The 26273-nt window shown below is 41.0% G+C and overlaps 1 protein-coding gene across 1 annotated transcript; it reads right to left on the bottom strand.

The window, feature by feature from the left end:
• Positions 1-12743: 12743 nt before the first annotated feature.
• LOC142615339 (uncharacterized) lies at positions 12744-23091 on the bottom strand. Its single transcript, XM_075788087.1, has 3 exons — positions 22918-23091; positions 22367-22834; positions 12744-12806 (listed from the first exon to the last, which is right to left on the bottom strand). Exons 1-3 carry the CDS (start codon positions 23089-23091, stop codon positions 12744-12746), a joined length of 705 nt encoding a protein of 234 aa, XP_075644202.1.
• Between the last annotated feature and the right edge of the window lie 3182 nt (positions 23092-26273).

Here is a 26273-nt window from a genome sequence, read left to right as displayed (position 1 = left end):
GGGTTTTCCATGGTTGTTCTATATCTGGGAAAATGGTAAGGAAATGATGTTGGTGTTCTTTGAGGTAGTCATGGAGGACTTTAATGATTCTTTTAGATCTAGCTTCAAGGGTTAAGGTCTTTATTTGGTCTTTTATTTCTGGAGGAAGGGTTTCTATCATATTCAGGATATCATTAGGGGCTGCAATAGAAGAGCCAGAAGATGAGGATGGATCTGTTATTAGATATACACATAAAGGTGGAGGAATTATTGTGGTATGAAAAACTGGAGGCTTTCTAGAAAAGTAATCAGTGATAAGATTATCTTTACCTTTGATGTGTTTGACTTGAAAAAACCAATGTGAAAACCAATTTGACCATCGGAGTAACTGAGGATGTGGAAGCATTTTTCTTTTAAACTAGAGCATTTTGGAAAAGAAGACATGTCCATTTCTACTAGAAAATTGTGTCTAAGAAGGTGAAATTGGAATTTTTCAATTTCATGTTTGACTGCCAAGATTTCCTTGAAAGTAGAATGGTAATGGAGCTCTGAAGGCTTGAATGCACCACTTTTATACCCACAAATACTTCTTTTGCCATCAACTTCTTCAAAGCGAGCTGCTGCCCAATACTCATTACTTGCATCTGTCTGTAGGACTCGTTTGCCTGGTCTTGGAATCTGCAAAGGGGAAAGTTTTTCTGCTAATTCTTTCAATTGTTGGACTGCTTCTGTATGAACTGAATTCCATTTTGAAGGATATTTTTTCAGCAATTTAGCCAAACAATCCCTGTGTCTGGAGATTTTTGGGATGAAGTCTGACATGTAATTAACAATTCCAAGAGACTGTTGGATCTGTTTGGTGCTGGTGAGCTTATATGGAAATTCAGTAAGAGAAACTGCTATGTAAGGCTGCAAAGTATACTTTCCATCTGAAATGTTTACACCTAAGAAGTCAATAGAAGATACCCCTATCACCATTTTCTTTTCTGAAAGCATTATCCCTTGAGTTCTTACTAAATTGTGGAATTTAGTAAGAAATTGTTCATGGGATTCTGCATTTTTTGAAAATAGGAGAATATCATCTACACAGATCAATGCAATTGTCAGAAGTGGTTGGAACAGTGTTACCATTGGTTTTTTGAATTGAGATAGGGCATTTTTAAGACCAAAAGACATTACAGTCCATTGGTAATGGTGGTCTGGGATGCAAAACGCTGTCTTGTATCTTTCTTCTGAATAATTTCTTAATTGCCAAAATCCTGCTTTGAGATCAAACTTTGAAAATACTTTAGCATGTGAAAGATGCTGGAAAAGGGCACTTCTGTTTGGCAAAGGAAACTTGTCATCTGCAAGAAAATGATTAAGATCTTGGTAATTAATTACCAATCTAAGTTTTCCTCGAACTTGTTCAGCATGCTTGTTAACATAGAAAGCTTCACACGCCCATGGAGAAGTTGTGGGCTCAATAAGGCCTTCTGAAAGAAGGGTAGATAACTCTTACTTAGCCAAGGATAGGTGTTCTGGTTTCATTCCTCTGTGACTAGCTTTTGTGGGGTTAACATCTTCATTCTTTTTGAAGGGTAGGTTTATGAAAAAAGATGAGTTTTTCCACAAAGGATTTGGATTTTTAAGGAGGAATTCAAAGTGAGTGGTTGCACAACATTTATTGATAATCTGGAGTCTCAAAGAATCAAAGGGATCTATTGAGAACAAGTGAGGTACTTGAGTCCAGGTGAGAAGATGTTGTTTATGCAAAAGTCCTTTTGATGACCATCTGAGACTAGGTATCTGATGGTGGAGATCAAATCCTATGAGAAGGTCTCTGCCTGTAAGTAGGGAGCTAAGGACTTAGTGTCTAATAGTGAGGGTTGGAAAGATTCTAATGCGAATGGGCTTACTTTTCTGGGTGATTAGAAATGTTTCTCGATTGGCTGCTTTGAACATCTGATGATGGGGTAGCCAAAAGTTTTCAGGTAAAATCTTAGGATGGAGAATTGTTGTTGCTGCTCCTGTGTCAAACAAGGCTATTACTGAGATGGGTCTGGAATAAGTGTCAAGGAGGATGTGCACTTGGGCTATAGGTGTGGGGCCAATTAGTGGGGCTATAAGAGGTTGAGATATGTAGATGGTTTGAATTTTTGGGTCTGAATCATTAGTATTGTTTGGATCTGAATCATCTTCGGAGGTAGAATAAGCCATAACTACCAAGGCTTGGGGAGAATAATCATCATCCAGTGAGAAGAGTGATTCTACATCTGAAAATGGGGTATCATCTGCATGAATCTAGGGTTGCTCCAAAAGCTTTGCTGCTTTTTCCCATTTTGAACAATTTTTTGCGCAGTGACCGGGACTTCTACATACAAAACAGACTTTTGAAGTTTTTCCTTTGAACTTCTTTCTTCTGAGGAACTTCCATTTCTTTTTTCTGAAAGATTTCTTCTTTTGGCTTGCATAGTGTTTCTTCTTCCAAGAATACTTCTTGAAATGATCTCTTCTTTTTGTTGGACAAGCAGAATTTTTGTCATAACACTTTATCTGCAAATCTTTCCTTTTACAGTTGTCTTTAAGCTTGCTATGGACCTTGTCAATTTCTAAAAGAAACTTTCTCTGATTGCAACGTTTTTCAAAAGCTATAAGCACATGCTGGTAAATTTCTCCCAAGGAAGCTTGCTGCAGGGTTATTTTTTAAAGGTTCATCATGTAGAGAGTTTCATCTCCTAATGGCTCTGGAAAAGAGTTAAGAAAAGTGTGCTTAGAATTGGCATCATCCTTACCATTAAAGGAGTAGTATCGGCTTGACATTCTGTCAAAATGTTTTTCCAGATCTTTCCTTTCAAAAGAGCTTTGTTTCATCAATAAGAATTCTTCTCTTGCCACTTCTATGTAATAGGCCAGTGAACCAAGGAATTCACTATGAATGATTGTGAAAAAATCTTCTAGAGTGTTGCACTGAGCTGCTTGTCTTTGCCTGTATTCTCCAAGGTTGATCCACCATTGTCTCAATCTTCCTGTAAGTCTTGCAACAAACTTGGCAATGATCTGTGTAACAGTATTATTTGGGGCCTGGAGTTCAGCTGTGCACCATGAATACACGTTAAAAATCTCATCAAGCCATTTTGAAGGGAGGGGTATTATCAATGGTGAATAAGTGTTTTGAATCTGTGGTTGATGAGTAGGTTAATCTTGTTTGATGATCAGGGATGAAAGGTGGTGTAGGAAATATTGGTAGTGGTGGTGGTGGTTGTTCAGGGTGAAGGACATCATCATCTTCTTCTTCTACCTTTGGGTCTATCATAAATACTCCTTCTAGATTAAGACCAGACAAGTCTAGATTTGTGTCGTCAATGACTGGGAGTACAAAAGGTTCTTTTGATTCTTAAAGGGTAAGAATTTTAAGAAATGATGAAATTGGGTTTGGAGGATCAGGGTCTATGGCTAACATGTTCATATCTAGAGGTCTGGAAGAAAAACCAACAATTGGATATGAGGGTTGGTGTAATGGTTCTTTATCCTTTTTTTATGGGAGAAAGTTCATTTTGTGGTCTAATCTAAGGTTCTAGTTGGAGTGGTGCTGAGCCGATTATGCTAGGAAAGATTCCACTTGGTTTAAAAGGATTGTGAGTAGGATGTGTCATGGTTAGTGGTTGAAGGTTCTGGTAAAGGGAAACTGGGGAGAATGGTGAGGTTAAAGGTATGGACAGATCTTTATATAAGGATTGGCAAGGTTCGTAAGGCATGTAGACTTGCATTGGAAGAGTTTGAGTAGCCACCTTCTGTGAACTCGCCATAGAGTGGAGTTGCATCAACAACTGTTTTCTTTCTTTTTCTTTTTTTTCCAATAAGAGGGAAGGAGACAGACAAATCTTTTACTGTGGAGGCAATGGTTGCCAATTCTTGTTCAACTGACTGTATTTTCTTCTTCAACTCTTGAATGAGAGAATTAGAGGACGAGAAGGTATGAGTAATTGCTTCAGTTATCTTTTGTTGATTATCAAGGATCTTTGAAAGGACCTGGTTTTGTGCAACAACATTTTCTGCCTGCCAATTTAGAGCTGCTTTAGCTGAAGAAACGTGTTTCTTGGAGCCATCTGGATTGGTTCCAATAGGATTTTTGATTTTCCAAACATGTTTGATGTTGGCTTGGGGATGGTCTTCTGTGTATGGGTTTGACTGGTAGGCTTGGGTTGACATTTTGGTATTTAGGGGAGGACTTTCTGGTAATATGGGATTAGTGGAGGTTTCTGATTTTGATCAAGATTTTCTCTGCATAGGGAAAGAGAAGGAGGATTTTGCTTCCTGGTTCTAGGATAGAGGACATAATAATCAAACTTTCTAGAGGGTTCTCCAAGGAGGTCTACTTCCGAATCTCCTGCCTCATATCTTCCTTTGAGAATCTGCTGGGAAGACTTTTTCTTTCTTCATGGATGTTGTTTCTCAAAGACTTCTTCTTCTTGACAATCAGCACAGTCACAAACATCCCACCATATATGGCCAAAGGATGATTTTCCTCCATAGCAAGGGTTTTCATCTTCTTGAAATGCTTTGATATGAAGACCATCAAGACTTTCATATGATACTGGCTAGAACATAGCAATTTAAGTAGGAAAGACTGTTACTTCATCCTTTTATGATGTGGCCGCCAAGAACCTAACTTCAACTTCACCATTTTCTTTTTTGATGAAGAAAGGAGTGTTGGACTGGATTGGCTTAGCCGCTTGATGAAGATTTCATATTTTGTAATCCATGATTCTGGAAAGAGTTTAGTCATCTACTCTTTATTCAACTGTCTTGGAACAAATGTGCACATAGGCGTCATGCTTGGGTCAACTTGGATTAAAAGAGCATCATTCGATTGGGCTATCTCTGGTATAGCTATGTTAAAAGCATGATTTTGGAGTTTGTAGGCAAGTTGATAATGGAGTGTGATTGCAAAAGTATCATGCACCTAGGAAGATCCTGTAATCTGAACTTGAACTTTAAGAGCATCACCAAGGTGAGGATCTTTAAGAGACATGTTAAAGTTGGGGAAGATGGTAACCAAGACTGTTCCCGTATTAAGGGTGGTTTGGACTGTTCCTATAACTACATTTTGGTATTCCAAGAATCTAGAATCGAAGAGGGAAATTCTAGAAGCTATAGGAAGTCCCTTTCTTCCATGGAGGGTTAGTGCCAATCTTACTGCACCAAAATGGAGGTGGGTGTATTCTTGTTTTTGCCATGGGATTACAAACTCTTGGGGAAGGGCAAGGGTGATAAAATTTTCTTTCTCACATGCTGGAATATTGAACTGGTCAAACTTAGAAGCTTGAACATATTCTTTTACAGTAGAAGGATGAGAAGGACCTAAAACTTTTTTATGGATTTTTTGAAGGTATTTTGAGGTTTATCAAACACAGTGTAAGGATTTACAATAGAGAAATCAGTAATAGGAATTTTACTATCTTCAAGTACATGGGAGATTTCATACAAGTAGTCTAACCTATTTGCAGTTGATTTACAAAGAGAAAGGTCACACGTAGTTGTAATGGTATCTGCAACTGCTGAAGATGAACTAGCCATGATAGAATCTGAAAGAAAGAACTGTTTCCCTAAGACCTAATAGGACTAAAACGCCACTTCTAGGCTCACACATCCACAAGATGACTCAGGAAAACTAATTTCTTTGAAACTTTGAGAACAACCCCTTAGTGTTCTACTTGATTATCAAATCCAGTGTTCTGATGTGATAAATACAGAGGATCCACGTATTGTGGCAACTGTAAGTCACAGAGCATACTAATCAGGACAATAATCAAAGTATACTGATCAAAGGAGGGTGAAACTGGTTACTTAATGGCTCTGATACCAACTAAGAGAAACTAGAAGTTTATTTTTTAGTTAAATAGCCACATGGTTGAATCTTAAAATTATTATTATTATTATTATTATTATTATTATAGGGCAAGACTTAAGTACATGCAATACTTATGTGTTGTTCCTTAGATTCTCCTATTAAGATTCTACCATGTGAATTTTTTCACACGGGATGGAAGTTTATTTTTTAATTAAATAACCACATGGTTGAATCTTAAAAGGAGAAACTTAGGTACTGTACCTAAGTTTTTTCTGTATGTGTGTGTGTGTGTGTGTGTGTGTAGGAGGGCCTTTTTTTTACAAAATTTATACCTAGAGGCTAGTACAGAGGATTTGTATTCTAGGATTGTAGCCTTAATTTCTATTGTTTATTTTGTGTGTGTGACACATGGTAAGAATTAGAAATCATTTGAACGAGGCTAAAGATATGTTCAAGCTACCTTCTTCTCTACTTTCCTCTCATCTCTCTTCATTTCTCTCCGTTCCAAGCATACCATAAGATAAAGTTAGTCTAAAATATGCTGTTGGTTCTTAAAATATACACATAAAATGCTTTTAGTTCTTAGTGCTTTTAAATAAACAATTTGGTCAGGAAAGTTTCAGAAACAAGTTCTAGCAGTCCTGGTATCTAATTTGGTTGATTTTCTTGTGTATGTTGCTAACAGAGTAACGAGATGCTCTATTTTAATAAAGTGACATATATTTCCTTTTTGAATATTTTTATTCGGTGCTCCTAAAATATGTGACGTGATACTCTTTTCTCCCACATTGATAATAAATCTCACTAATTAAACTCATGGTGAGATCCATCATGAATGCAGGAGAAAAGAGTGTCATGTCATTGTGTTCCGGAAACATCTTTTAATTTTTCAGCAATCATGTATGTTCTCTAGCTGGTTTTCTTGGGTTAGTATTTAATGTGACACTTAAGATTAATTTTGAAGTCCCAGGCCTCAAAAGTGTCACAACCACACTACTTCATCAATATTTATTGAACTGTATGGTGATATTGTGTGGCAAGAGGCAACTAGGTTAAAAAGCCATACACCTGAAGTAGAAGCAGAGGGCACCCAACTGAAGTACACCAATGTCTGCCCCACTTCCTATTGACACTGATGAACTTAGGCCACCAACCTATAGTGGAGCAGCCATCACTAGTGAGGTCTTCAAATGCCAATAAGACACCTTTGCCACCAAGTACTCCGTATCCAATTACCCATATGCAATCGCGACCACCATCTCCTATTGCAAATACGCTTTGGCCCCCCTAATTTTTGAAAGTTTTAATCTTTATATAGGGGTCTGTGGATGACCACCTAAGCTGAATTGTAGGAGATGGGAGTTATCCCCCAGCTGATTTTTAAGGGATGGTAGCAATCCCATTGCTGGCAATTGTGTGAATGTAATAGAGCCTTAGGTGATAGCTACCATGCGAGCGTTGTAGTGTAGGCCTCATATGCCCATCTTCATCCGTCCGTCTATGGGGGTGATGGAGGAGTGTCAAGGTCAATCTCGCAAGTGCTTACTCGTCCGTTCTTGAATATGATGGATGATTTATTGGAGTAGACGTGATAGGTTGCATTTGTTGCGTTGAGTCTTCCATTTTTGAGGTGTCAATATTTTCGAAAGACGTAGCTTACATTTGGAAGAAGTTGCTTATTTTTGGAAGGTGTATCTTACATTCGGAAGACATAGCTTATTTTTGGAAGGTTGATTGTGGAGTTAGCAAAATAGTTGCTCATCAGCTGCCTCTCATTCTGAGGCTGTCCCTCTTTTTTGGACGAGCCACGAAATCATTTATTTTTGTCATTCTTTTTTTTTGGACACGTAGTAGCTTTTGATTGGCTCGCCATCTTCTCATTTGGCATTCCCCAGGTTTTTGCCTATAAATAGGCGAATTTCCCCTTTAGACCTCACTCATTTTCCAAATTTTTGCCTAAACCGTCACAAGGGCTTCTTTGGTCATCTGCTTCAGATTGTTGTTCGTCTAGTCCTTTGCTCATCCGAATCCTTATTCCTCCGAATCTTTGTTTGTTTGAATTCCTTCCGTTCAAATTTTTCACTCATCCAAATTTCATCTGTCGGTACTAGTAAGCCATCTCGACTCTTCTTTACTGCATTCATTAGGTAGGGCCCATAAAGTCAGATGAGCACGGAGGACTTTGTCCTATTTTGTCATTGTAGGTGTATGAATGAGTGAGTATGGGTCCACAAGTATCCCCTCGTCATCCAAACGTAGAAAAACGGACAACCGAGGGTTACCTCCAAGTGTGAGCATAGATTCAATTGATGATGTCCTTTCTTTAGAGTTGTGGCAGACAAATCCATCTGGGCTGAGTCAAGAGAAGACTCGTCTTGTGCTAAGCCAAGGGAGGACTCATTGTCTGATGTTGAGTTGTCTGAGGCGAATTCTTCTGATGCTGGGTCATCAGGTGCCATCCCATTAGATGAAGATGGTGGCTCCCATTGTTCTTCCCTTCCCGCGGCAAAGTTAGATAAGATATGATCTAACTTTCAGATTCCCCATAATGTTCCCACTAGACTGGCTGAGGTTGGAGAGACGTGCTACTCCCTACTCTCATGATGGTGAAGGTACTGTAAATTGTTTATATCGATCCAAGTTAAACCAGATTGCTGTTCAATTTAACCTTTACAATGTTTGCTTATACCTTTGGGTTTTCCTTTTGATTAAAGACTATGATACTAGCAAAAACAACATTTCAGATATATTGTAAATTATTGTTCTACAATGATTGCGACATGGATATTGTCATATGCCACCAAAAACATATAGAAAATTGAAATATTAACATTTAAATCTTTCATTGTTTTACGCCTTTTGGCTTAGTTTATGTTTGAGCATTTTAATTTCTTAAATTAATCCATTCGATATCTCTTTGATATTTTTCCTTTTTCCAGCACATTCAAGTTTTGTGTCACACATGTTGAAAGTTCAAAAATTGTGTAAAACACCTATGAACGTTTAGACCTCCAATTTACAAATTACCAATACAAGCTTATAATCAAACAATGTAAGTGCGGAATATGAAAATAAGCTAAAACAAAATTGGTAAAACAATCTAAACCAAAATTAATCACAACCACAACAGCAATTAATAGGTAAAGATTAAGGGAAGAGAGATGCAAACACAAAATTAACGTAACGATGTGTTATTGAAGAGGAAATCGAAGTCCTCGGTGAAAAACCTCTCCGCCGCCCTCCAAGCGGTCAATAATCCACTAGAGAATGAAGTTGGGATACATGAATAACAAAAGATCCTTCAAGCCTAATCTACCCAGTGTACCTAAGCTCTCCAAGCTTCTTGCTCCAACAGGGTTACATCGAACCTGATCTTCTGTAGCTTACCAGATCCCGCAATAAGCCCATTGCATCAACCAAAATGAATTGTTCTCTTCTTAACTACTTCCCAAGTACCAAAATACCTCCTTACAAATATGGGTATGGTGAAATAAGGATTTGACTAATGTACCTCTCAAGGATGTAACAATGGAGTGGGTGAGAGTAGAGGAATTTTGGAGAATCAGAGGATGAAGATTATGGATGAGTCAGTCTTATTTTTCTCTAGAGTTTCTCTCTCAAAATTCTCTCCGGAAGCTCTCTACATTTCGTGGGTATAAGGGTATTTATAGTAGGGTGTGTATAGAATGTGAAAAGTTAGTTCCACTCACGAGTAAGTCGCGACAGGAATCGCCAAACTCTCTAAGTAAACTCACGACTAGAGCTTTTACTCGCAAGCAAGTCGCCAAAACAAGTCGCGAGAATGTTACAAAAAACTAGAATTTGAAATTTTTCTAAGTCTTTTTCGCAACTGGGGCCATGACCCGCCAGAGAGTCACCAAACATTTTGAGTAAGTTTGCGACTAAGGCATGCGACTAGCTTGACTCGCGAGGCAAGTCGTCAAAATAGGGTTGCACAGTTTTTGAAAATTTTCAAAACAAAGATACTTTCCAAAAACAAACAAAACACACAAAAATCTTTTTGTGTTTGATCAACATGTAATTAATCATGTACAATCACACAAATGAATAAGACATTCATTGACCATAGACATGTGTGATGTGTGTGGGTACCAAAGATGAGATGGTCTTTAGTTTAATGTGAAGCTTCAATGATCAAGTCAACCAAGACATGCACAATTAGCACGAGGAAAAGTGATCCATGTTAATTATAGAAATATGCATATATGACCTCCCACAAAACTTGGTTACATAATACTAAAGCTTTTCATTTAGCTTCATACACAACATATCATTTGATATTTTATAATCAATACATCTCATTTTGAGATCGATGCTTGAAATTTTTTATATTTCAATTTGATGAGCAAGCTTTTGGCCTTTTTGGGCATCATACATTTTGCACAAAAGTCGTTTTCCCTTTTTCCTAATCAAATACTAGTATGTGCGATGGCTTTTGCAGCTCATTATCTCTTTTCATTTTGAGATTTACATTTGTTGAGTTCTTTTAAAAAAAAATAAAAGAGTGGGAAGATACATAGGTACAAGTCTATGCAAGTTTCAAGATCAACAAAACCATTGACTAATCATTCATGACAATTTTAAAGATCTATTTACAATAGTAACATAGATCTCAAGATTTTTCCCACAATGATAAGAGTGCATAAAGGGCAAGCTACACTCGTAAATGCGTAAAGCCATTAGTACAAAGGTACAAGGCTAAACATGCTTGTGACAATACACAAAAATGTCGATCAAACTTTTAGGATTTTCTACTTTTTATGTGTTTTTGGATTTTTGAAACAAAAACAAGTAAAGATTGACCAAAACAAATGTAAATACATTTATAGCAAAACTCAAACAACCAAAATTTTCAACACATGTTGGAATGATAACAAACAGCACAAAACCAAAAAAAGTCACAAAACATAGGAAGTATTAATGTATGGACATGTCGTAATGCTTATGCATGAATACCCTTCTTCACCCACACGACACTTGCATTTGGGGTGATATCCTTAGAGGATTGGGTACCATTGTTCTGAATTTCGAACCTTCTGGTGAAGCTTGTCAAGTAGGTGGTGATAGCATCAATCAACTTTATCACATCCCTCATTCCAGGATTACTTTCTTGACCTTTTGGTTGGTCAGCAGTCTAATTCCCTTTGTTGTGTCTTGGTCTTCTCGACCTTTGAGCACTTGAATTCTTCAATGCTTAGAGCTTATGACAATTTGTATGATGGCAGAAATGTTGAGTTCTAGGACCTCTTTGTGACTTTGGGGGAGATTTCCCTTTACCCTTAGGTTTGACCACTGATTGGTTAGGAGCCTTAGTCAAAAACCTTTGGTTAGTCACATTCCGCTTCTTTTCAGGCTTCACTTTCTCAACAACTGAAGTTTCTACCACTTGTTCCTTAGCTTTCACAAACTTCCTTTCCTTGGATATATTAGCAGCTGAGTTGCTCTCTCTGGTGTATCCCAATCCGCTTTTTTTGAAAAAAGTTTTTGGTGAGCGAGCATTTCATCAAACTTCTTGGAGGAGACCCGCTCTACGTTAGCGTTAGCTTGAATCACCTCAAGCTCAAGAAATTTTATCTTTGAGTAGGCTTCGGTCTGCTCTCCATTCAGCGTCTCGACTTCACACTTAGTCTCCTTGTATCGGACTAAAAGACTCTTGTAGTCTTGCTCAGCTCTCTTCATTTTCTTAATGACTACGTTAGCCACTTTTGCATATTCACCGGTCTTCTCAAGGAGGGAGTTTTAGGTCTCTTACAGTCCCTTTACTCTTTCATCTTCTTCATCATCGGATTCTTCAGCTATTCCCACTGAGTCCAATTTAGTGTGCTCACCAAGCTCTTTCACCAACACACTTAAATCATCCGAAGATTCAACATGAGCAATGGTTATGAATGCAAAGAAGTTTCCTTCTCCATCAGAGCTTTCATCTGAATCTGAATTAGAGGAGTCAGAATCACTAAGAGTGGTGGCATAAACCTTGCCCTTCCCTCTCAAATAATTAGGACACTCTTTCTTGACATGTCCATGTCCATTGCATTCGAAGCATGTGATTTCTTGAAAGGATTGAGATTCCTTCCCATCTTTCCTTTTGAAGTCCTTTTTCTCCTTTCCGAAACTTGGGGATTTTCCCTTCTCATTCTTCTTGAACTTCAAGAACTTTCAGAAATTCTTTACAAGATATGCCACATCTTTCTCCACCTCATCCTCATCCGATGAGCGTGAGTTTCCAGCCTCTCATTGATCGTTTTTAGAGCAAGAGATTTGTTCTTCTTTTGTGATGGTAATGACAACTCATAAGTGTGGAGTGAGCCAACTAGTTCTTGAACTTTGATATCATCAAGGTCCTTAATCTCTTCAATAGCTGTAACCTTCGCACGAAAGCTCTCCGGCAATGATCGAAGGATTTTCCTCACTATCTTTGAGTCCTCCGTCTTTTCACCCAAGTTGAACTTGCCGATAATTACCTCATTCAACTTGCCATAGAATGAGTCAAATGACTCGTCGTCACTCATTTTCAGCTCTTCAAATCGAGTGGTTAGCATCTACAATTTAGTGTCCTTGACTTTCTTTATTCCTTCATAGGTGGTCTCCACTATTTGCCATGCCTCCGTGGCAATCGTTACATGAGAAATCCTATGAAACTCATCTCGAGAAACACCACAAAAGATAGCATTCAGTGCCTTGGTATTTGCATTGGCTGCCGCAAGTGCCGCCTTATCCAATGTGGATTTAGCAGCCTCCGGCCTAGTCCATCCTACATCTACAGCATCCCAAAAGATCTCATCAATTGAACACAAGAATGCCCTCATGTGAACTTTCCAAAAAGCATAGTTGCTTTCATCAAAATATGGTGGAACATTGAGAGATTGAGATCGATCCATTTCAAACGAGGTCAAGGATCGCACTTAGGTAATTAAACCACAACAAGTGCACCCACTTTCATACCAATTAAAAGTTCAAAAATTTTGTAAAACACCTATGAAAGTTTAAACCCCCAATTTACAAATTACCAACACAAGCTTATAATCAAACAATGTATGTGCAGAAGATGAAAATAAGCTAAAACAGAATTGGTAAAACAATCTAAACTGAAATTAATCACAACCACAGCAGTAATTAAAAGGTAAAGATTAAGGGAAGAGAGATGCAAACACAAAAAAAACACAACAATGTGTTATCGAAGAGGAAACCGAAGTCCTTGGCGAAAAACCTCTCTGCCGCCTTCCAAATGGTCAATAATCTACTAAAGAATTAAGTTGGGATACATGAATAGCAGAAGACCCTCCAAACCTAATCTACCCAGTTCACCTAAGCCCTCCAAGCTTCTTGCTCCAATAGGGTTACACTGAACTTTGTCTTCTGTAGCTTACCAGATTCTGCAATAAGCTCATTGCATCAACCAAAATGAATTGGTCCCTTGTTAACTACTTCCCAAGTATCAAAATGCCTCATCACAAATATAAGTATGATGAGATTTGGCTAATGTACCTCTCAAGGATGTAACAATGGAAATGGTGAGAGTAGAGGAATTTTGGAGAATTAAAGCATGAAGATTATTGATGAGTCAATCTTGTTTTTCTCTAGGGTTTGTCTCTCAAAATTCTCTCTGAAAGCTCCCTACATTTTGTGGGTATAAGGGTATTTATAGTAGGGTGTGTATGGAATGTGAAAAGTCAATTACAGCTTCTAGCAACTCGAGCTCGCGAGTAGAATGAGTCGCGAGTTTAAGTCGCAAGCTAACTGCTTGGCCAGCTGGAGGTTTTGTCCTGTAGTGTGATAGCTGGCATGATCCTTCAGCTCCCCCTGCATACTTCACACATGTGCCATCTCTAGCGACTTGCTAGTCATGGGATCTAGTCACGAGGCCCTTCTTGAATGCACATTCTTGAGCTTTTCTTCGTACTCTCTCACACACTGCCCTTATATGATTCCCACCTAAATACAAGGTTTCTAAATGCTAAATTACAAGCAAATTTGGCACAGAATAAAGCCAACAAAATGATTGAATAAATTCAACCTTACACATGTTTCTAACATAAGTTGTGTCCATGCTTTATGACTGTAGCCATCTCCCTTTTTTTTTTTTTTTTGTACAAAGAACTTATGAATCTAAATTCAATAATTGTAATGGATATTGTGAGGATTTGGTTGCAAGAGTCTGACTGAAGGGTACCAATGCTAATTAGCTCCTGGTTATAATTCAACTGTACCATTGTATGTGCGTAGGCTGCATTTGCTTTACAGGTTGCAAATTTTGTGAGTTTTGGATACATTTATTTCATGTGAATTTCATGTAAGATGTGGTGACTTATAATAGAAATGGTATCTTCAGCTGACTTTAGGCAAACCTTGCACATCTTTGTCTTCCACAATTGCGCCATTTCAGACCATCACTTTTAAAATTCTTTGTACTTGAGACATTTACATGATAAATAGGCTTGAAGTATGTTCTTTCAAGTTGAACACTGATAGGCCAAAAAATGTATTGACCCCTGTAGGGGTATTGGGCCCAATAGTATATGAAGGATGGCCCAACGAAGTATTTTGGGCTGGAAACCCAAAATCCGAAGACATCAAAATGGTCGTGGACTATTTACATATCCAAACACGTCCGAGGAGTAGATTTGTCCTCGGATTTCAAGGCCGAGGACATAGAAAGAGAAGTTTGGTATCCCTGGGTTATATTATAATGAGTCCTACAATTATGGGGATGCACGGTATACGTGGAGGGCGAGAGAAAGAACGGTGGAATGTCTAAAAATAAAGCTGCTACCACCGCCCATACATTAAAAGCTCTGTAAATTGATACGCTGACTGTATAGATGGAAGGATGGGACCTGAACATCGAGCTTGGAACTTGGTCCCTAATCCCAGCGGGCTTTAGGGAAGAATGGATGGGACAAGTATCCAAAAAGGGGGATTGCAACCAGAAAAGTGGAAGGTGATGAAGGGAAAGGAAATGATATAAATAGGAGAAAAGGCATACGAAGAAGAGGAGGACTTTTCTGAGTAAAAGAGATAGAGCCAATAGTAAATGATAATCAACACTTGTATCCAAACTTGAGAAATATCATTAGAAACCATCCTCGGACACAATCCGAGGACGATTTCTCAGTCTTACTCTTTGCAAACGATTCTTTGTTCTGTTCTATTGGGCCCAAAGCCCGTTCTTTTTGTAATTGTCTAAACCATCCTTGAAATCTAAATTACAAGCCCATCCTCTACAAATTCATTGTAAAGAAAGGCCTTTCAAGCCCATTTTTCTCCCAGTCGTAGTTTGGGAACTTGAATTGTGTCCTTACAATTGGCGCCGTCTGTGGGGATTTAGTCTTTAAGGAAGTTGAGGACATCATGGTAGGATCAGGACCACAACGCAGTGCGGAGTCCGTGGGCTCTCAGCGTGAGGATCTCTCCTTGCATCCTGATCACGGAGAGAACCGAGAGGGAAGTGTACATACTACACATACCATCAGAAGTGCAAGTCATTCGCAAGGAGGAAGCAGAGCTCCTTATGAAAGAAATGCCAGGGCCATGCAGAAGGAGATTGACGGCCTAAAGAGGAGATTGCGCCACGAGAGGCGAAGGAGAACTCCTCCGACCTCTGACCCCTCTTCGGAAGGATCCGAGGATGACAATTACGGGCAAAGATCCAGAACTCCCCCAGGTGAATATGCCTCTTCCGAAGAAGACAATCTGCATGGGAGACGTGGCAGAGACTACCCCCCTAGGGGCTTAGGAAATGACGCAATGGGAAGAGCATTGCACCAAATCTCCAGGTCACCCTTCGCGCGCAGATTGGAAGAAGGAAGGTTGCCTCGGCGCTTCACACAACCGGCCTTCACTCTTTACAATGGTCGGACGGATCCTGTAGAGCACGTAAGCCACTTCAGCCAGAGAATGGCAGTGCATTCCAGGAATGAAACTTTGTTATGCAAGATTTTTCCTTCTAGCCTAGGGCCCGTAGCCATGAGATGGTTTGACGGCTTAAGGGCAGGCTCCATTGATTCTTTCAAAGAGCTTACTAGGGCATTTGGTTCTCGCTTTATCACGTGCAGTAGAGTTCCTCGTCCATTGGATTCTTTACTATCCATGGCCATGAGGGAAGGGGAAACCCTGAAAACATATTCGGACCGGTACTGGGAAATGTTCAACGAAATTGACGGAGACTTTGACGATGTAGCAATAAGGACCTTCAAGGTCGGCCTACCAACAGAGCATGACTTGAGGAAATCCTTAACGAAGAAACCTGTCAGAAGCGTACGTCGACTGATGGATCGCATCGACGAGTACAAAAGGGTTGAGGAAGATCAGCAGCAGGGAAAGGGCAAGGCGAAGGTTATCCCACAAGAAAGGAGGGATTTCAGGTCGGACCGATACAACAACAATAGGCCTACGCGGGATTTTTCCAGGCAGGCTGGCCACATACCCCCACAAGTGGTCAACACCGTCTTCAGGGAGCCGGTGCAGCAGCTGTTGGAGAAAATAAGGCATGAGCCTTTTTTCAAATGGCCAAATAAAATGGCAGGGGACCCTTTGAGACGCAACCAAAATCTCCACTGCCATTATCACCAGGAGAGAGGTCATACCACCGAGGACTGTCGCACTTTGTGGAATCATCTGGAACAATTGGTTAAAGAGGGAAAGCTGAAGCAGTTTCTGTACCAACCCAACGGGCGAGGAAACCAATCGGGAGTGGCAAACCACGACGGTCCTTCATCCAGACCTCCTCTAGGTACTATCAACGTCATTTTTGCGGCACCTGGTAGGACTGGCTCAGCTCCTTTCAGGGTAATGTCAGTTGCTCGAACATTGGCCGAGGAGTCACGGGATCAGCCGAAGAGGATCAAGGCAAGTATCCTGCCAGTCCTAAGTTTCTCTGAAGAGGACAAGATGGGGACCATCCAGCCTCATGATGATGCCTTAGTGGTAACCCTCAGAATTGGGAACTATGATGTAAAGAGGGTAATGGTTGATCAAGGTAGTGGTGCAGATATCATGTACCCTGACCTATTTAGAGGCTTGAAGTTAAGAGTTGAAGATCTTATGCCATATGACTCACCCTTGATAAGCTTCGAAGGGAGAGCTGTCGTTCCAAAGGGACAGATTAGACTGCCTGTGCAATCAGGTCCGGAGGTAGTAGACGTAGATTTCATCGTGGTCGATGCCTACTCTCCCTATACGGCTATTGTGGCGAGACCTTGGCTGCATGCGTTAGGGGCTGTTTCCTCAACCTTGCATGTCAAAATCAAATTTCATTCTGGAGATCAGGTGGTGGAGTTACTTGGGAGTCAGTCTGTGGCTCGACAGTGTGTCACGGCTGCAATTCTGCGTCGACCAGAACCAGACTCCCCGTCCTCGGCTAACGGTGAAGCATAGCAATCAAAGTCTCTTCCCATAGCCGAGGTAGATGAAGCAACGTGTGAAGAATTGGAGAAAATTATCATAGACAATGATCCTGAAAAGTTCTTCCAGGTTGGAGTTCAATTGCCGCAGGAAGAGAAGACAGAGCTGATTTTATTTTTAAAGAAAAATATGGATGTATTTGCTTGGAACGCGTATGAGGCCCCTGGGGTTGATCCGAACTTCATATGTCATCATTTAAGGGTCAATCCAACTGTAGTGCCGAGGAGGCAACCACCTCGGAGGTCCTCAAAGGAACATTCGGAAGCCGTCAAAGAGGAAGTGCTCAAACTCAAAGCGGCAGGGGCTATCAAAGAAGTGTTTTATCCTGAATGGTTAGCCCATACTGTGGTGGTGAAAAAGAAGAATGGGAAGTGGAGAGTATGTGTAGATTTCACAGATTTAAACAAGGCTTGCCCAAAGGACTCATTCCCGATGCCTCGGATTGATCAACTGGTTGACGCTACTGTTGGACATCCTCGGATGAGTTTTCTTGATGCTTTCCAAGGTTATCACCAGATACCTTTAGCCGTTGAGGACCAGGAGAAGACAGCATTCGTCACTCCTACGGGAAATTATCATTATAAGGTAATGCCTTTTGGCTTGAAAAACGCAGGGGCTACCTACCAAAGGATGATGACGAGGATGTTTGAGGCACAGCTAGGAAAAAATATTGAGGTATACGTGGACGATATGGTAGTAAAGAGTAAAGAAGTTTCTGCACATCTGGAAGATCTGAGCAACACTTTTCAGAAGCTAAGAGAGTATAAATTGCGGCTCAATGCCTCTAAATGCTCTTTCGGTGTGGGGTCGGGCAAGTTTCTAGGATATATGGTGACTCACCGAGGAATTGAAGTGAATCCTGCTCAGGTTAAGGCAATAAGCAGCTTACACCCACCTCGGAATCCTAAAGAGGTGCAAAGACTAACAGGTATGACTGCTGCTCTCAACCGATTTATATCTCGGTCCGCGGACAGATGCAGGCCTTTCTTTCAGTTATTAAATAAATGGAAGGGTTTTGAATGGACCGAGGAGTGTGCAACAGCTTTCCAACAGCTAAAAGAATATCTCTCGCGACCACCAGTTATGTCTCGACCAGAGGTTGATGAGATTCTGTTTGCATATATTGCGGTGGCTAAACATGCAGTTAGTCTGGTTCTTATCCGAGATGACAATAACATCCAGAGACCGGTGTACTATGTAAGCAAATCTCTGCATGAGGCCGAGCTGAGTTATTTGCCACTGGAAAAAGCTATCTTGGCTGTGGTACATGCTACACGAAGACTTCCCCATTACTTCCAGTCTCATACGGTTGTTGTTCTTACACAACTCCCTCTCAAATCAATTTTGCGAAGTGCAGATTATATGGGAAGAATTGCCAAATGGGGAACTGTCCTAGGAGCTTTCGATATCAAGTATATGCCTCGCACCTCTATAAAGGGGCAGGTCATCGCGGACCTTGTGGCAGAGTTTGCTGAGCCTTCGTTAGAAGACTATCAAGAAGGCATGGGTAAAAAATCAGTAGGCATGATTTCGTGTGAAGGGCCTCCGTTATGGAAAGTCCATGTTGATGGAGCAGCAAATCAGAGGGGATCAGGTATCGGATTAGTTTTGATATCCCCAGAGGGTATTACTTTTGAGAAATCCCTGAGATTAGGATTCTCGGCCACCAACAACGAAGCAGAGTATGAAGCGGTCCTCGCAGGGATGAACATGGTTCATAAAATGGGAGGAAAGGCGGTGCAAATGTTCTCGGACTCACTATTGGTGGTAGGCCAAGTAGAAGGGAAGCTAGAAGCAAGGGATTCCAGAATGCGAGAATACCTAACCCAGGTCAGGTTTATGCAATCTAAATTTGAGTCTTTTCTACTATTGCATGTATCCAGATGTGGCAATACCCATGCCGACTCATTAGCCACGCTCGCGACGTCCTCGGCACAAAGTCTACCACGAGTTATCCTCGTTGAAGATCTGTTGAAGCCCACTGGGACGGATGGTAACTCCACTCAAATTCTTCAAATTAGGACAGGACCTAGTTGGATGGATCAAATAGTAACATTTCTCAGAAATGACATCCTACCTGGAGAAAAAGCTGAAGCGGATAAGGTTCGCAGAAAAGCCACTCGTTTCTGGTTATCCGAGGACCAAAAATTGTACAAACGTTCCTTTTCGGGACCATATTTGCTATGCATACACCCCGAGGCAACAGAGCTACTTTTGGAAGAGCTACACGAAGGGATTTGCGGAAGTCACACAGGAGGAAGGTCTTTAGCTCACAGGGCCCTTACTCAGGGCTATTGGTGGCCAAATATGCAGAGAGAAGCGCAAGATTATGCAAAGAAATGTGACCAATGTCAAAGGTTCGCTCCAAATATACATCAACCAGGTGGAGTCCTAAATCCTCTATCTAGCCCATGGCCTTTTGCCCAATGGGGCTTGGACATTGTTGGACCCTTCCCCAAAGCAACGGGAAACCGACGGTGGCTTCTCGTGGGAACAGATTACTTTACCAAATGGGTTGAAGCTGAGCCATTATCAAACATCAGAGACACGGAAGCAAAAAAGTTTGTATGGAAGAATATCGTTACCAGGTTCGGCATCCCTCATACTCTCATTTCAGATAACGGTTTACAATTTGATAGCAAAGCCTTTCGGAAATACTGCTGTGATCTGGGCATTACGAATAGATATTCCACTCCGGCTTATCCCCAAGGAAATGGGCAAGCCGAAGCTGTCAACAAAGTAATAGTGAGCGGACTCAAAAAGAGGTTGGGTGACGCCAAGGGGAGGTGGGTGGAAGAACTGCCACATGTCTTGTGGACGTATAGAACTACACCACGAAGATCCACAGGTGAAACACCCTTCGCCATGACTTATGGAGCCGAGGCAGTAATCCCCTTAGAAACTGGGTTCCCAACCCTGAAGAAAAGCTCCTTTATTTCAGATAGCAATGATGATCTATTAATGAGAAACTTAGACTTAGTTGAGGAACGGCGAGAAAGCGCCATGGTTCAACTAGCTTATTATCAACATAAGCTCAAGCAGGGATATGATTCTCATGTGAAACTTCGACCTCTTGGACCAGGTGACTTAGTATTAAGGAAAGTTTTGGGCACGATGAAGAATCCTGCGTGGGGAAAATTGGGGCCCAACTGGGAAGGACCTTATCGTATTACTTCGGTCGCAGGAATAGGGGCCTACAATCTGGAAGATTTGGACGAGAATGTTGTACAACGTCCCTGGAATGTAAATAATCTACGAAGGTACTATTACTAAATAAAGGGCACTTCGGCCGTTCTTTGTTGTAAACTACATTATATTCGTTATCTTCATTCGTCTAAGTATCAAGCTGAAACTTGGTATGCCTGGATCCTCGGACCACATACCTCGTCTAAATTGATATTCTTTACTAAGTGTTAAACAGAACCTAAGTAACGTCTGGTCCTCGGATCATCTACTTTGGGAAAATTAACACTTTAAATTTATTCATCTAAGTATCAAGCTGAAACTTGGTATGCCTGGATCCTCGGACCACATACCTCGTCTAAATTGATATTCTTTACTAAGTGTTAAACAGAACCTAAGTTACGTCTGGTCCTCGGATCATCTACTTTGGGAAAATTAACATTTTAAATTTATTCATCTAAGTGTCAAGCTGAAACTTGGTATGCCTGGATCCTCGGACCACATACCTCGTCTAAATTGATATTCTTTACTAAGTGTTAAACAGAACCTAAGTTACGTCTGGTCCTCGGATCATCTACTTTGGGAAAATTAACATTTTAAATTTATTCATCTAAGTGTCAAGCTGAAACTTGGTATGCCTGGATCCTCGGACCACATACCTCGTCTAAATTGATATTCTTTACTAAGTGTTAAACAGAACCTAAGTTACGTCGGGTCCTCGGATCATCTACTTTGGGAAAATTAACATTTTAAATTTATTCATCTAAGTGTCAAGCTGAAACTTGGTATGCCTGGATCCTCGGACCACATACCTCGTCTAAATTGATATTCTTTACTAAGTGTTAAACAGAACCTAAGTTACGTCTGGTCCTCGGATCATCTACTTTGGGAAAATTAACATTTTAAATTTATTCATCTAAGTGTCAAGCTGAAACTTGGTATGCCTGGATCCTCGAACCACATACCTCGTCTAAATTGATATTCTTTACTAAGTGTTAAGCAGAACCTAAGTTACGTCTGGTCCTCGGATCATCTACTTTGGGAAAATTAACATTTTTAAATTTATTCATCTAAGTGTCAAGCTGAAACTTGGTATGCCTCGATCCTCGGATCAATTACTTGGGAAAAATTAATACTTCTGTTCTTTTTTTTTGACATAAACATCAGATATTTGCATAGACCATATGCCTTATCTTTACATAGTTCAAACTAGAGATCCAAAATGAAGAATCAAATACTCAAAAAAAAACATCACTTAATGCAGTTCCCGGCATAATTAAACCCTCCTGGAGTATCAAATTTCAATTCAAGTTGTTGCTAGTAACTTTGGTAAAAGACAAGAAGATGATATTTATGGAATGATATGATCAGCATAAAAACAAAAAAAATATATGTATAAGAATCATCTAAAAACAAACATTCATTCTTGTATTAAATTCCAAAAAAGTACTTTTGCACCTATACTTAGGTATTACACTTGGAGACAAAATAAAAATAAAGAAAGGAAAGACAACAAGCAAGTCACTGTTTCAGCTTAATCTTCAGAGGGCCTTTGGAGTCTTGAGGAGATGGAAGCTGAGCCGAGGACTCAACGGCAATTCCTTTGCCTTTGGGATCATCTATCAAGGTTATTGGGTTAGCTTGATCACCCAACTCATCCTTTGAAGATTCCCGAAGATCACTTGAAGGCTGTACGTCTTCAATTGCCTTTTCTTGTGCAGGGTCAAGTTGTTCAGGGGCATCTTCAGGAAGAGTTGAGTCTTCAGCCAAATCACCCCCCTTATCCTCGGACGATCCCTGGGCAGCTTCTTGTGCAGTGTCAGGAATGGAAGAAGCGCGAATTGCAGGAGGATAGTAGACACTCTCTGTTTTCCAAAGAGTGGAAGAGGCATCAACCCCAGCTTAGGAAAGTGCCTCATTCCACACTTGGAGGCAGTAGTGCCTACATACCTCGGGAACCTGAGCCTTGAAGGTTTCAGTGACCTCCTTCACGCCTATATCATAACCGTCTTGTTCGGCTTGGTCCCTCGAGTTCTCGGCCTCTTCCTTTGCTTTCTCAGCCTTTTTCTTCTCCTCAATGGCTTCTTCTTTGCCCTTGATGGCTTCTTCTTTGGCCTTCTCAGACTCGTGCAGATCTTTCTTAAGATCCTCTACGAGCCTTCGTGCTACTAAGAGGTTATCCTCAGCTTGGCGAAGCATTAGGCACTGATCCTCGGCCTGTTTAGTCGTCGTTTTCAGATCAGCCTCTAAGCCCGCCTTGGCACTCTCAACCTTAGCCAATTTTGCTGTGACCTCCTGCAGTTTCTTCTTATGAAGGTCCGAGATCTTTTGAGCAGTTTCACGCCTGGACTCCTCGGCCCTCAGAGACTTGTAGGAATTAATGGCAATCTCTTCCGCCCTATGGGCAGATTGAACGGCCTACAAACAAAACATATAAACCTTAGACGTATAGATATATATAGGAAATAAAAACAAAAGTCAAGGTTTTAGAGAAAACTCACCATTGCAAGCTCCTTCTTCAAAGTCATGAAGACGGTGTGGTCCCTTTTCTTTCTCAGCTCAATCATATCCTCGGGGAGTAACAGTGCTTGCTCCAAAGCATCTGCGACGCATGCCGCTGTCCCTTCATCGGAATTTCTAATGGACGCATCCACGGTGATGACCTCATCGTCCATAGAAAGGTCAGGAAGCCATACAGGGGCGCGTACGACCGCCTGTTGGTCGGTTCTTCTTTCCGACCTAGTCTGTATGGTGCGGGCTTGCTTTGCACCCTTTTCAACCTTGGGCTCCTTGGATACAGAACCCTTTCCTACCTCCACAACTTCCTTCCCTTTCGGCTGATCCCTTTTTCTTTTGAGATCAGCTATGTTGGCACGTTGAGTTTGGGAGGATGGAGGAGGATGAGGAAGCCTAGCTTCAGGGCGTTTGTCAGCACCCTTTTCTTGAGTCCGAGGGCGCACCTCTTTTGGAGGTTCTTGGACTCTAGGGTCCTTGTCAGCGCCCTCAAGGACATCTTTCAAGCTGGGTTTAATCTTTCGTTGAATGCCCATAACGTCAAGTTCTTCAGTAGTAACCTTTGAGATTTGGGTAGAAGTGCCGAGGATGGAAGTTGAGTCTTCAGGAGAGTAGAGTTGATTAAAAACCTCGAACTCGTCCTCGGAATCTGGTACGTCAACTTCTTCTTCTTCTTCTTCTTCCTTTACAGTAAGGTAGGAAGATGCAGCTTCACCAGAGGTTAAAATTGTGGAGAAAGGAACTGTGGGAATCCCAACTGGAACAAATGGTGGCGGTTGGATTGGTTGGGTGACCAAGGTACCTTGAGGAATGGTAGTCCCCCCCGGTAGCAAAAAACCCTCCACAGCAACGCTAATCCGAGGAAGACGAGGATCGCGGGCTTTAATCACGCACTTCGGCGCCTGAAAGGCTTTTGATATTGGAGTGTAGCCGAGGATCAGATGAGCCGCACGGAGTTGACCGTCGGTGTGCACGAAGATCTCGGCTTGTAGGATCCTATCCAATCGCCCGAAATCCACAAGGTTAGGATGACGATCCGCTGCGTGTGGATCTGCAGTTGTCCAAGTAAAAGTGGGTAAGAGTAAGTAAAAAGACGAAAGATAAAAGTATGTAAAAGAAACTTCACCTGGAGTCCCTTCCCTTGTCGGACAGGGGAGGCCGTCGTGCCAATTTCCTGATATGATCAGGAAGTCATTTTTTAGGCCCTTATTTGATTCAGGCAGACATTGAATTAGCCTGACTTCTGGGTGTCTAGACTTTAGGTAATATTCATCTTTTTTGCTTAGGTGATGGAGGTTATAAACCCAGTTCACGTCGTGGTGAGTGAGCCCTAGGTTCATCTTCTCATTTAAAGCGTCTATGGAACCTAAGATCCTAAAGACATTTGGGGCACACTGGGTGGGAGCCAACCTAAAAGCCCTAAGATAATCCCTAGTCACAGTTCCCATGGGGATTTTCATTCCCCCTTCGATGAACGCAATCATCGGGATTACAACTTCCCCCGTTTTTCTTTTTGTATAAAACTCTTCCTCGTTACAGTACCTAATGGATACATCCGAGGGAATTTTGTACTTAACCTTAAACTGTTCTATTTTTTCGTTTGAATCCACCAGGGACGCAAATCTACCCATTCTTTTTGAAAAAAGGGGGGGTGTGGAGAAAAAATAACTATGCCGAGGATGAAAGACACAGTGAAAAAGAGAAGATGGGAAAGAAAAGAAACAAAAGAAACAAAAAAGCTGATAAGGAGGGGCAGAGTATTGAAGAACTTACTTTTAAAAAGGAAGAAAGCACGGTCACCTCGGACAGGGTACTTGATAGACAGAGAGAGAGTACGGGGAGATGAAAAGTGTGGCAGGTACGTTATGAGGTTTCTGTAGTGTGAAGAATTTTGAAGAAAATTAGTATTTATATGTCAGAAGATGTTTTAAAGCGGGCGAATTCCCGCCTCAACCCAGGAATCGCTCTCGACCGTTGGATATGTGTCATATTAATGAAACGTGGGGGACATAGAAGCGCCAACAATCAATTCGGGGGCGTTTCGCATACCGAAGCATTGGGAACACGCGATGGGTGATTCAGAAGTTATTTCTGTCAACAATGTTGCCAAAAGTCTGCAGGGTAACAGGGTCTTTTTAAGTCGAGATTCTATTTTTCTCCCGAGGTGAAAAAATAAAGAAACTCGAGGGGCTATTGTAGGGGTATTGGGCCCAATAGTATATGAAGGATGGCCCAACGAAGTATTTTGGGCTGGAAACCCAAAATCCGAAGACATCAAAATGGTCGTGGACTATTTACATATCCAAACACGTCCGAGGAGTAGATTTGTCCTCGGATTTCAAGGCCGAGGACATAGAAAGAGAAGTTTGGTATCCCTGGGTTATATTATAATGAGTCCTACAATTATGGGGATGCACGGTATACGTGGAGGGCGAGAGAAAGAACGGTGGAATGTCTAAAAATAAAGCTGCTACCACCGCCCATACATTAAAAGCTCTGTAAATTGATACGCTGACTGTATAGATGGAAGGATGGGACCTGAACATCGAGCTTGGAACTTGGTCCCTAATCCCAGCGGGCTTTAGGGAAGAATGGATGGGACAAGTATCCAAAAAGGGGGATTGCAACCAGAAAAGTGGAAGGTGATGAAGGGAAAGGAAAGGATATAAATAGGAGAAAAGGCATACGAAGAAGAGGAGGACTTTTCTGAGTAAAAGAGATAGAGCCAATAGTAAATGATAATCAACACTTGTATCCAAACTTGAGAAATATCATTAGAAACCATCCTCGGACACAATCCGAGGACGATTTCTCAGTCTTACTCTTTGCAAACGATTCTTTGTTCTGTTCTATTGGGCCCAAAGCCCGTTCTTTTTGTAATTGTCTAAACCATCCTTGAAATCTAAATTACAAGCCCATCCTCTACAAATTCATTGTAAAGAAAGGCCTTTCAAGCCCATTTTTCTCCCAGTCGTAGTTTGGGAACTTGAATTGTGTCCTTACAACCCCTTTGGTAGAAATAATCAATTAATTAACCAAGTGAATTAATTAGATTCAATTATATGCAATAAGTGTGGTAGCACAAACAAATCACCAACTAAGTTAAATGTAGCGGAAAATAAATTTAACACAAGTGATTTGTTTATGAATGGGGAAAACCACCGAGGCAAAACTCCATCGAGTGAATTTAAGGTCACCACTCCCGAGAATCCACTATTATCAAAACAAGTGGTTACAAGTAAAGGAATCTCAATACCTTATACCAACCTACAGTTGGATCCTTACCCCAATACCCAATTGGACTTGTAATGTAGTGACAATCTCTCCTTTCAATGCACAGCTC

This window comes from Castanea sativa, chromosome 11 (genome assembly GCF_040712315.1).
Source record: "Castanea sativa cultivar Marrone di Chiusa Pesio chromosome 11, ASM4071231v1".
Classification (NCBI taxonomy): domain Eukaryota; kingdom Viridiplantae; phylum Streptophyta; class Magnoliopsida; order Fagales; family Fagaceae; genus Castanea; species Castanea sativa.
The sequence above is the reverse complement of the archived record's forward strand: the minus strand, read 5'-3'. Positions and strand labels throughout refer to the sequence as shown.